Here is a 13,470-nt window from a genome sequence, read left to right on the forward strand (position 1 = left end):
TATATGTATATATGTATATATATGTATATGTATATATGTATGTATATATATATGTATATATATGTATATGTATATATGTATGTATATATATATGTATATATATACATATATGTATATATATATATGTATGTATATATGTATATATATACATATATATACATATACATATATATAAAAACAGTTTATTTTAGGCTTTTTCAGCTGAAGAACTGACCACCTAATACACTGCTCAAAGAATCAAAATTAACTGTGATAAAGCAATAATAATAAAAAAAAAAAAAGGTCAACAGAAATCCCCTGCTGTCTGTTTGACCAATTTCTTTAAGTCCTTGAAACATTTTTGCAGGAGGACTGTGCTCCAGACAGAACAATATAGAATTAAAACCAGTCTTATTACCACTGCTGAAGAGGTTATGTGTTTATCTGTTTGTTTGTTTGTGTTCAAGATAACTCAAAAAAGCTATGGACGGATTTTCATGAAATTTCCGTGAGTTGTTAGAAATGTGAAAAGGAAGAACTGATTTAATTTTGGTGGTATTTTGGATCACCGTTTAGATCCAGGAACTTTTTAAAGGCCTTGGCGGAGATTTGCGCTCTCTGAGTGCTTTTCTAGTATAATATAAAATAATCAAACAATGAATAACAGCATCATGATTACAACGCTGAATCCAATTTGCGTTGCAGTGGATGCAAGTCTTCAAAGAAATTTCAGAGGCTGTTCTCTAAAAATGACCCAGTGTTGTTCATGCAATCAATAATAATATGTTTATTGTTCATGCAATCAAATCCATATTATGTTTAAAGACCATGTACTGAGGTGATTGTGATGTTGCAACAACAGCATATTTCAGCTCTCACCATGTTTGTTGTTCTTACCCAAACCAAGTAGTTTCTGTTTTCAGCTGCAACAGTGTTGAGGACTTATTTTTGACCTGCAGACTGGTGTTTATGTGCTCGTCGAGTGTCTGATCTCAGTGTGAAAAAGACACACAAAAATTAAAACACTTTCATCCAGTCGACTAAAGCGCTTGTTTTGACCGGTGTTATTTGTTTTTTTTTTTGTTTAATTCTTCGAACATTTCTTCACAGTCCCTTCCTGCTTAGATTTATTCTTGGTGACTGTTTCGTTTGGAGGGTAGGTTTCCAAAATATCACTGACATCACATTATAATACGATATTTATTATTTAACTTTTATGTTTTGAGCTGTTGGCAACAGAGCTGCAGCGGCTGGAAATCTGCTTCGCCTTTCCATAACTAATGGCCATGTTTGCACCCACCTCTCAATCCACTCAGCCCAGGGGCCCCAGGGGGTCCCAGCTGTCCAGTGTCACCCTTTTCACCTTTTGGTCCTGGAGGTCCTGCATGGAGAAGGGAAAGATTTGAGTGTCTGTCTGGTGCAAACATTTATACATATATATAATATAAAATATATTCAGTCAGATAGTTTTTATATAATTAAATGTAGCTTGTATAAGTATAATCATGTATTCCTTTTTGTTAAACAATTAATTGAAACACAATTGTTTCTTAATATTGTATATATCATGGACTTATAGACACACACACACACACACGCATTGAGTGACAGTGCTGCCAAACGAAGGCCAAACTCGATCTGACAACTGGTGGAGCGATTCAGTCCAAGCATTTGTTGTACTTGGATTACTCTGGAGAGCATGAGTGGGGGAAAAAAAAGCCAAATATAGAGAGAAAAAGAGAGAAAGGTCTGGCCACAATGGGAACCACATGTTGAACAAGCCGGACCACAGTGCAGCTTGTGGGAATGCTTCAAATCTCAGGACTTGATATGGTCCAGCACATGTCCACTGGATGCGATCCTTCAGATCTCCAATTTACAGCTTTCTGATAGTGACTGCTTCTGAGATACAGATCTGCCAGCTGCTGCCTCAGGCCGCTTCACAACTGTACACGTTTAAGTGGTAACAGCAGGTTATATGCTGTGAAAATGTCACAACAAGAGGGCAGTCAAAGTGTGCACGTTTCTGTGTTTTCATCCTCGTAAGAGCAGTAGACGCCAGGGTAAACTGATAGTTGTCATGGAGCTGCCATTCATGTCTTTGTTGCACTCTCTTGATGAGATATTTACACAGCCTATGTAATGGCTCACCTACCTGTGGAAAGTCTATACCATATACATAATAATATACATATGTATAAACATAATATACATAATGTTTACGTTTTCAGTCAGAACAAGCCTCCTGTTGAAGATTATTGTGCAACTTTGATGATACTGCTTCTTACTTCAAGTCAAATGGTCCCTCAAAGCCTCCTTTTCATTCAAAGGACGAGCTAAAGTAAGCAATGACTTGAAGTTTTGGACAGTCGCTAATCACCATAAAGGGGCAGTTCATATCGTGGTAATTTTGGCGTTGGAAAAAAAACCCCCAGAAACTGCTAGAAATTCCCACTCACTCCATCGATCCAATGTTTTTGTTTCATTGTAGAGTATCTAAGGCCATGTACACACTGGGAATAGTGAGGTAAATGTCCTGTTAACATCAGATACTGGTTAATTCAGAGGTAACTGCTTAATGCTGACCCCGACATTATGAGACAAATAATAACTGCAGGAGTCAGTCACTTTTTTTCAATGAGCAACACAAACGACTGATTCTGCTGCATGCAGAAAGCCCAACAACGTGGTTTTGGAAAGTAATGTTTCTCTAAAACAGTGTTTCTCAGTTCCTGTCCTCAGCACCCCCTGCCTGTTTTGGACATGATCCTCCTCCAAAGCATCTTAGTCAGATTATTGAACTTCCTCATCAAGTTTTTTTTCTCAGCCTGATAATAAGCCCTTTATTTCATTCAGCTGTGTTAAAGTAGTGTTGCCTTAATAACACTACCAATAACACTATGGGGTTGCTGGACGTGCTGATGTTGCGGTAACGTATTGTCATTTCCTGTTTCCCTAGCGTGTGTCACTGCGGATTGCTACGAGCCGTTGGCTCCTTTAACTTCTTTCTAACTTCTATCTATTGTTAACCAACCACTCACTTTAGCGCACAATATCTTCCCAAACCACTGTTCTATATATTGCATTTATTTTTGGGATCTTTGGCTTTCTGTTTACTGACTTAAACAGCTCAAGCACTCGGTTTTAGCATGGCTGCTAGCTCTCTTCCCACACCCCGGTCCCCTGCCTTTTCTTGCTCGGTGTGTCTGATGTTTAGCTACTCCTCCGCCTCCTTTAGTGATAACGGTAGGTGTATTAAGTGTAGCAGCTTTGGAGGCGAGGCTCTGTGAGTTAGAAGCCCAGCTCCGCACTCAGTTAGGGATGCAGTTAGTCAGCAAGCCCCCATTAGCCAGTGCGGAGCTACCAGCCAGGGCAGCTAGCCCACCTAGCCGTCCCTCAGCAGTTCCCGCGCAGCCGGGAGCCGAGGCGGGCTGGACGACGGCCAGGCGGAAGCGTAGCCCCAAACCAAAACCCACTGGCCACCACCGACCTGTTCACGTTTCTAACAGATTTTCCCCGCTCGGCGACACACCCGCTGAGGCAGAAACCCTGATTATAGGTAGTTCCATAGTCAGAAACGTGGCTCTAGAGACACCTAGAGGAGTCTCACTTAACCTGGAAAGAAAGTTTAATCGTATACAAAAAAGCCTTACGTACGGCAAGAACAGCTTATTATTCATCATTGATAGAGGAAAACAAAAACAACCCTCGGTTTCTTTGAACGGGAACTTTGGAAGATTTATGGTAAATTCACATCTGTCCATTTATCAGACACTTATTTTCTAAGTTACTTTCAAGTCAGAAACACAAGATGAACAGGGTTTAAGGATCTTTTAGGAGGTAAACTGGGGATGCTGAGTGTGGTTAACTACTTTTCACTTTTTTTACTCCACCTCTTAATAAAAACTAATAAAATTATAACTCAGTCACTTTGCAATCAGTGGTCGTTGTAAACCTGTCAACATACACTAATACTGACTGTTTCCTTACTTTACAACATAGAATTTGTCTGAATGTCAAATTATTAAGGATAAAACTCACTTTAGCAGCCGTCGAGAGTTTGTATTGGCAAGCTGGACATTATTAATCTCCTGGCTCTTATAGTCGCCTTTGTTCATAAACAACAAGTGGAACGGATCGTCCTGAGCCAGCGTGAAAACATCTGACAACTTGTATGTTTACTGTAAGAGAAATGAGAAGCGTATTGGGCAGTTCATTCCCAACAACAAATGACACAAGAGCTTAACTGGGTTTGTGTGGGTTTTCTTTTCTTTTTTATCCTTTTTCTTTGGAAGGATATGAGATATTACAGCCTAAAAACACATGGAGAAAATGCATTTAAACATTTCTTTAGTCATGCACAGAAAAATAACTAAACATAAAAAAACAAACATATTTGAGTATTAAAACCTGCAGTGTAAATGTCGTCCCAGTGAAGCAAAAACGACACAGAACATTGTGGATAAACATGACCGGTGGAAATGGAAGATGCTCTTTTCTAACCAAAATGGTTGTTTGTTGTTTTTCTGTCTTGTCCTAAAGTATTTCCTGATGCATTGCCACCTCAGGTGATGATGAGTACATTTTATTTAAAGATGTCCATTTGTGTTACTGAGTGCAGTGTAGAAGCAAATTTGGACCAGCTGAATGTTTCAACTCCTAACTGTACCAAGTCTAGTAGATTATTATGTGTGAAAATGACGTAATACCTGGTGACTAACTAACTTGTCAGTCACCAGGTAACCTTGCTGTGAAGTCTGACCAGCTTGCTTCTCTATAAGTCTGAATAGAAGCATAAATTCACACAATAAACTTATCAAGATGATGTTACCTGAAGCAGTAAACAGCTCCCCCTGTTGGTGTTTTGGTAAAATACAGTTTTAGGACACTTCCACATTGGCTTCATTTCTCAGACTTGAGAGGGCTCTAATTTATATGCAGTGTGTGAAAATAATATTTTAATACTTATTGTAAATCCCGCAGTTTGGGCGTAAATCATGAATAAAAACCAGGTGAAACAAAGAAAAAAGCTGATTATCAATAATCTTGCAAGCAAGTCTTCTTTGTGTCAGTATTGAGGTGTTGTTGTCTCTGATCATTTTTTTTTTCACATTTTAAATGTGGAAGCACTTTAAAGTGGAACTATTATGTCCATTTCAGGCTACTCTATTTTTATTTCTGAGCCCAGAAGAGCTGGGATTGATCAAGTTATTGTCACAAATGGCTTTATTTACTTCAGACCGACCCTCTCCGTAGGCTGTCAGATCAGCCTGTGGGCAAAATGAGTGGATTGAGGGTCTTCCGCATTAAGCCCCGCCTCCCGCCAGATATAAGTTGCCACTGATTGGTCAGCTGCCATGCACTACATCGGAAGCGCGCACCGTACCTGCTTTCGCCGTCATTGTAACATCTCATAAACACAAGGATTAGACTAATATGAACTCTATAAAAAAACAAAATACAATGTCAACACATAGCATACAGCCCTACATGCTGGAACCTGAATCAGAGCCTGAAAACGAAGTGGAAAACAGCAACCCACAGCAACGAATGCAGCAGGATGTCTCTCTTTGGTAAACTCACCAGCCATCGTTGGAAATAACTTTATCCCACGTTTTCCACCCGCCTGATGTATTTGTACATGCCCTTGTTAACCAGTAGAAGGTAACCAATCACTGAACCTTATCCCCCGGGACGTCACAAGGATTTCCAAGTAGAAAAAACTCTCTAAAACGGCGCCTCTTTCGTCGCCATGGAAACCAAACGGAGGGAGTGCTGGAACTCAAATTCAAACATGTGTTTAGGTGATAAAAAACAGTGCAGTTCACATGTCTGATGAGGATTCAACACTGTAACACTGTAGAAAGCTCAGAAAACTCGAAATATCCCTCGAAGGACCCCTTTCAACTATTCTGACATGAGTGTCATATCATAAGTTCATCAGACAAAAGGAATAGACACAAAAAGCAGCCTCTCAGCACCTTCAGATATCTAAAAAAGTCCAACAAATGTCGTTAAACAATGAAGTAATTCTGAAAAAGTTCTGAACATATGAAACTGTTTATGAATTAATCAGCAGACAAACAGCCAAGCCCGAAATTTAAATGCTGACCTTTGAAAACGCCAAAGTTTCAGCACACAGAAGTAATCAAAATAAGGTGATAACGTTCCAAAATAACCATAAATTAAACCACGTAGGATCTTTTTTTTCTTTTTTTCATCTCTCATCAAAAATATCTGGAGGCATTTCTTTAAACAGTTTCACATGTTTGTGTCATTAATGCAACCTGTGTGGCATTAAGATTTCAGAGAGAAATAAAACAATGAGATAAAGAGCTAAAAAAAGAAAAACAGGAGAGAAAACGGAGCCATGGGAAGAGTAAAGAAGAGGGTAAACATGGACAGAGATGTAAAACTTTTCTTGGCGAAGGTGACTGAGAGCTAACAACAAACAAATGGGCTGCATGGCTAAAACTAATGACAGAGCTGAACTGAGTTTTCATTCTGGACCAGGCGCCTAAATTTAACCCACAATTGTTTCCAGGCTCAGAAGAAACGGCATCCCACCCACATGTGAAGCAGACTCCAGATCAGGGGTCCCATTCGGTTTGAGTTGCTATCAATCAGTTGGGGCTGCGACCCCTGCCAACATTACATCACGGCATACCTATTCTGATTTTAACAAGCCAGAGAAGTCATTTGGTACGCTGGCAACAAGAATTGTATTGCGTTGGGACTAATCAGGTCTGAACAGACTGGATGAAGAACATACATGGTTGCTTAAGACTCTGGGGTAGTAATCCCACAGCGTAAAATCAACTTTGCGTGCAAGGGGTCACTTGTACTCGACTGGACTGCAAACATGGCTTAGATGAGCTGCTGAAACTGATCTTTTTTGGAGCACTTAGGTCCAACCCGAAGGGATTCATTTAAAGTTCTCACGCTTTAACACTGCAATGTCATGTTACTTTGCAAATGTCACATGATATGCACACGAGGACAAGCACTTTAGATCTTATCCTTTGCGAGGTCCCATCAGGGAGGCGTCTGAATGTTCCCAAATTCAGTCATACACTCACGGTGGTATGCTCTTTTCATGCATAAACTGCAGACTTGAAATTTTCTACTTCATTTCTAGAGAGGCCTCATGAGAAAACACAAACGTCTGCATCAGAAAAAACTGAATTGTTTGCAGACTTTACTGAGTCAGCTCTCTTGGTATCAAGTCAGAATAACTGTATGATTAAAAATAAATCAGAATAAATTGGCAAACAAGTTTGTTCCAAAAACAGTTGTTCCTTTACAATAATTTCTGTTTGGATCTGTGTTTTATTTTACTCCCAATTAACACTTAAACACTACTTTAGCTCAATAGGAAGACTATTCTCTCTGCTGCAAACAAAACAGCATAGTTTTTGCATAATGTCCTGCCTTCTGCCTCAAAATGTCTTATAAAATATCCTTTAGAAATTCAGATATTTGTTTATTTACATATATATCTAGTTTAGTAACTAAATTTAGTGTTAACCGTGTTATTTTCTAAATTATATTCTTTCTTTTACTTAAAAACGAATACTTGAAAGACAGTACTATATCTGTTTGGCACCTTGACCAAGTCGTATAGGACTAAACATGGTGGGGTTTTAAAGTTAATAAGTGACATTATCATGAAAATTTGATTAGCATTTTTTTTTTTTAAATTCCTAAAAATTCCTGTTTCTACTGGTTAACAAAAATAACTTTGGGCTCATTCACACTGTGGCTGGTTGGTCCGCTTTAAACAGACTGTGGTCTGTTTCCAAAGATAGTATGATTTATTTGGTGTAGTAATAACACCAACGATACTCTGATGCAGACCAAAGAAGCAAACTCTCGTCCGCTTGAAAGCCGAGGATCTTGGTTTGCTTACAAACGGAATATCCAGCAACCAAAAAGAAGGTGACGTCTGCCAACCACAATAAAGCACGAAGAAGAAAAAGGAAGTGATACAAATTATTGTTTGGGGGGGAGAAAAACCAAAAAAACCCAACATCATGTTTTCAGAAAATGCAAATTCTGCACAGCACAGTAAAATGAAGAACACCAACACCTGCATGGAACGGGGAGGAGATGAAAGGATGGAAAAAAAAAAATCTGCAACCCACCTGCACTAAATAAATATCCGTCTACATGATATTTAATCCCAATAATTAATACCAGAAAAGCTGTGTTTTTGTGTTTGTGTCACCCTGTAGCAAACAGTTGTCACCATGACATTGTCCAAGCGGTTTGGTGTGCTCAGTTAAGTGCACCTTAAACACAAACCAAACCAAAGGTGTGGAAATCCTCACCCAATTGCACCCCCGGACTATCCTGGTATGAATGCCACCTTCGATTGTTTCCTTAGAGAGAACCAGATCTACTTGCCGTTGGTCCAGAAGGCAGCTGACATATTTGTGTCCCTGAATTCTTTGAAATAAGAACCTCTGAGGTTTGAAATTAGTTTGATAGGTGCTACTTGGATAAGTAATGCCTTAAAGGTACATAGGAGTTAGTACACATTCACAATATTGAAGTAGTTACCTGAATTGCAGTCACTGCTGAACCTGAGGTTACTGGATTCACTTGCAGATATAAATGCTTGGCATTTGATGATATTTCTAGGCCCATCTTAACCAATAGATGCTAGTAGTTCTTGCACACTGTCAGCTCAGTTTGGTTTGACATTTTTACCTCTTTACTAACCTTCTAATACTGTGAGGTTCTTTAAGGCCATGGAGTGTTCCCAGTCTTTCAGTCGCAGGTCTTCTGTGATGGTGTTTAGGATCTCCATCTCATTTCTCAGCTGAGCCTCCGTGTGGACGTGCGTCACCCATAAACTGCTGGTGTCCTCTGTCATGTTGCTGATCTGGATCTGTGCAGGCAGGATTGCTGTCAGAAGGAAGTTTTACATGCAGGGTGTTGTCATGTGACTTGAGATGAACCTCTAACCTGCAAGTCCTGGATCTTGAAGTGATGAATGCTGATGTCGTTGCTGAAAGTGTGATTGACAGCTCCGACGGTCCAGTTGACGTCATCTAGTTTCTCTCTCAGCCCACTCACCTGCCCCGACGTTTCTCTGAAATACAAGCAGAAACAAGTAGGAGTGTGTTCTCTGTCTTGGCGCAGGGGTGTCCAGTTTGGTCCTCGAAGGCCACAATCCTGCAGGTTTTCCATGTATCCCTCCTCCAGCACACCTGACTCAAACTAATCACTCATTGTAACGAACCTTATTGGCTGTTGGATCCATTTAATGGAAGCCAGGTGTGTTGGAACAGATACATGGAAAACCTGCAGGACTGCGGCCTTCAGGACCGACTTAGGTCACCCTTGGCTTTATGTTTTCTTTAGACGCCTATATAAATGTGTACCTGAGCAGGATGTCGTGGTCACGCAGCCATCTGGAGGTTCGGCTCACCTCCGCAGTCAAACTCGTCAGATTCCTGCCAGCAGAGTTGCTGAGTGAGGACAGCCTGTCATCCAGCTGCACCAGGTAGCCCTCTGACTGAAGGGAGTGAGCCTGGATGCTCCTCAGCTCCACCTCCAGGCCCTGCAGGGAAGAGGACACTGCACCTAACTTGTCATAGTTCCCCGTTCAATTTTATTACTAAAAAAAACCTCCCCTTTTCCTGTTGTTCAGCTCCAATGTTTCAGATTGAGGATAGGTCTAGTTTTTTAGGCTGAAAAGCCTCTCTGATAGACAGCCCTTCATTTCCTCCTTTTCTTTTTAATAGTTTCTTTTTAATTTGGTGTTTTTGGCTGCCATTTCCTTGTAATGGTTGTAAACTACCCATTTAGGGATTGACAGTTTGACTCCCTTTACAACCAAAGTTGAGTCAACTTCAGCTGGACTCACTGAAGACCTGAGTGGTGGTTCAGATGAGGAACGACACTGAATCCCACTCACCCTGATTTTATTTGGTCATATAGTTTGGTTTGAGATATTTTTAAGGTGATCTATGGACATTTTCTAAACATTTATATAATATCCATAAGATTTATAATCCTGGCACAATGTGTAACATTTATTCAGAAACTGTCTGGTAAATCCACGATTTACTATCACATTTTCATTCATTCATTATCCTAACCGCTTAATCCAATGAAGGGTCATGGGGAAGCTGGAGCCTATCCCAGCAGTCTTTGGGCAAAAGGCAGGGTACACCCCGGACAGCTCACCAGTCCATTGCAGGAGCACACAGAGACAAACAACCACTTATGCTCACACTCACTCCTAAGGGCAATTTAGAGTAACCAATTAACCTAACATCCATGTCTTTGGATGGTGGATGGAAGCTGGAGTACCCATACAAACTCCACACAGAAAGGCCCAAACCTTGCGAAAGGATCGAACCAGTGACCTTCTTGCTGTGAGGCCACATTGCTAACCACTATGCCAACATGCAGCCACTATCACATTTTTATAACAAAAAAAAAAAGACACTTTCTGTCAAACTTTGGACCAATCAGATCAATCAAGCTAAACTGATGGTGATATCCAACCAGGAGAAGCCAACAAGTGAAAAGTTGTGTCAATCTGAAAAAAAAAATACAAAGGTCCTCTTGGTTGGAATAAAGCCGAGAAGACACTTTCTACCAAGATGGTGCCAAAAATGTTGAGTCTGAGTTGGTTTTGTGTGGCTATAAGTCACACAGAACACCATATAAATGCCTGGAGGAAGAAGTACAAATATGTAAATAGTTTCTGATGTGTATTTTACTGCCGATATGTTTCCACCTGAAAGTCAAGACTTGACAGAACAATATGCAGATGAGACGTCTGTTATTATTATTTTTTTTGCTGACCTTTATGGTACTATAAATGTATTGATACATTCATTATATCATTTTAGCCTTAATTTCTGAAAACTAAGGATGCCCTAAAGAAAAACTTTTTTTTTACTGACAGGGTTGAGCTTCTGCATGTATTTTTTATCTTTAAATCAAACAGGCTGATAGTAATTAGATGCCAGCTAAGATCACTGAGAGTTGCAGCAATAGCTAATAACAGAGCCAATTAAGTTGAATGAACAACATAAGCATACGGATGGCTTCATTACATCATGCTGAAAATGTACCAGCAGAATGTTCTTTTTTTTTTTTTCTTTTTCACAAATCTTCCCACCACTCACAGAAGTTCCCAAAGACCCCACCTACTCAATCATCCCTGAAGGAGAGGACATAACACAGACACCCTTCATCTTGTTTGATCTTGGATGGTACCTTCATGAGGATCTCCAGCCTCTGCAGCCAGTCGCTGTGGTTCTGGAAGATGTTTTCCAGTTTCCAGATGTTCTCCACCAGGTCAGCCTGAGTGGATGCCTCACCCAGGGTCTGCTGGAGCAGCCGGGAGTTCTCTGACATGCGGGTGACGTTCTCCATCAGCAACTCCTGCTGTGAGGACACCTGGGAGCGAGAGACTGAAAAGGGACAAAGAAAGGAGGACAGTCTGAGATTTGTTCTGAGTGTTGATTCAGTGATCCCTCAGCTACAGCAAAATTCCCCAAATCTAGTTTAATTTAGTATCAATCACAGCTGTCAGCATGAAGCGTGCCAGAATTGTAATGCTGAGCAGATGTTGACCCAGTCTTGCTGCACTGATTTGGGTTGTCTGTTCTTGCTGAGTATATAAATATATTTTTTTTAAATCAAGACCTAAATATTTTTGAGCTTTCTAACTTGGCTTAGTGTGAAGTTGTCCATGCTGTAATGAGTCATTATGGAAATTCCTCATTTTGACTGATGCTGAAGTTAGCCTCTGCAGACAGCTGCAGGCAGTGTTTACTGGATTTAGCAGCTTTTAGATATTTTACATTTGGATTTCAGTGATTAAAAAGAACATTTTAAAATGCTTGTGCTTTTTGTCTAAAAATCCTTCGTGTGACAAGGTTTAAATTTACAAAAACCAACGTCAACAAGTACATTCTGGTGCTGAATACTGTTTTCAGATGGTTTAATCGATCTAAAGCTGGATACCGAAAAAGGCTAGATTTCTCCTCTATTATTAATTTTCTACAAACACTTGTGGAGGTTTGGAGGTGGTTTGATAACCAGACTAAAATCCTGGACTGAACACAAACAGGCCATAATGTTTATGTTAAAAATAATTGGATCCATTGGAAACAGGATTCTCCATATCAGCACACACTCATAAAATCTCAACAGAATGTATGCGTAGCACTGTCACAATCCCTGGTTGTAAGCTTTATCATGCTGAAGACACATGGTGAGAACCCAAATGGAGGATGCCAGAGTCATGTTGTTAAAAAAAAAAAAAAAAAAGTCTTGATTCAACTTTTAAAGTTGGAAAAAAAAAAAAAAAAAAAATCACAGCAAACTAACATACAGAACTGGTGCAGGTTAGAAAACCACAGTAAAGCATCCACAAGAACACAACTGTGATGATGAGCTAGCAAACAGCAAAAATTAGATAAATAAGATTACATTTTTTGTATATATACACACACACACACACACACACACACACACACACACATATATATATATATATATATATATATATATATATATATATATATATATATATATATACTTTTTTTTTTTTTTTGCGCTTGTATATTCCAAGAGCGACCTGGTGAGTGAAATGTTTTTTTAGCTGGGAGATAGCATGCTAATGTTAGCCCCCCAGTTATACCACTTTGTGGTGTACACACTACACACTACATCTGGGCTCCCTTTTCCAATTCATGCGCTAATACATTGAAATGCAAATTTAAAGTCTATTTATGTATTTTTTTTCCAGAATGAGTAGTCTAAGTATTTAACACTTTTGAATCTTTAATGTAATGAACATGGACTGTTTGGTTGATTTAATGACGTTGGATTGATTTATCTGCTTTTGACTGAATGACTTTTGGACTAGTTTACACTGGTTATTGTGATGTAACTATATGCAGTTGCTATTTGCTGGTTCTGCCCTGCACAGGTCAGGTTACTGTCCTATATTGGATTCCAGCTGCGATGGCCGACTGCCATCCATCCATCCATCCATCCATCCATCCATCTTCTGCCGCTTATCCGGGATCGGGTCGCGGGGGCAGCAGCCTAAGCAGGGAAGCCCAGACTTCCCTCTCCCCAGCCACATTTGCCAACTCTGTGGGGGGGATCCCGAGGCGTTCCCAGGCCAGCCGAGAGATGTAATCCCTCCAGCGTGTCCTGGGTCTTCCCCGGGGTCTCCTCCCCGAGGGACGTGCCTGGAACACCTCACCAGGGAGGCGTCCAGGAGGCATCCTGACCAGATGCCCGAGCCACCTCAACTGGTTCCTCTCGATGCGAAGGAGCAGCCCGGCCACCCTGCGGAAGAAACTCATTTCAGCCGCCTGTATACAAGATCTCGTTCTTTCGGTCACGACCCACAGCTCATGACCATAGGTGAGGGTAGGAACGTAGATCGACTGATAAATCGAGAGCTTCGCCTTCTGGCTCAGCTCCTTCTTCACCACGACAGACCGC

General features: G+C 40.3%; 1 protein-coding gene across 1 annotated transcript; it reads right to left on the minus strand.

Moving 5' to 3' along the window:
* Positions 1 to 1,279: 1,279 nt before the first annotated feature.
* On the minus strand, positions 1,280 to 11,417 carry LOC306774267 (scavenger receptor class A member 5-like; the record flags this gene model as incomplete). The annotated part of the gene is made up of 5 exons (XM_079264265.1): positions 1,280 to 1,360; positions 8,704 to 8,872; positions 8,950 to 9,076; positions 9,369 to 9,547; positions 11,221 to 11,417. Coding segments are annotated over 5 exons (753 nt in total), but the record flags the coding sequence as incomplete, so codon positions are not given.
* Between the last annotated feature and the right edge of the window lie 2,053 nt (positions 11,418 to 13,470).

This window comes from Telmatherina bonti (assembly GCF_933228915.1).
Source record: "Telmatherina bonti genome assembly, contig: scaffold_263, whole genome shotgun sequence".
Taxonomy (NCBI): Eukaryota; Metazoa; Chordata; class Actinopteri; order Atheriniformes; family Telmatherinidae; genus Telmatherina; species Telmatherina bonti.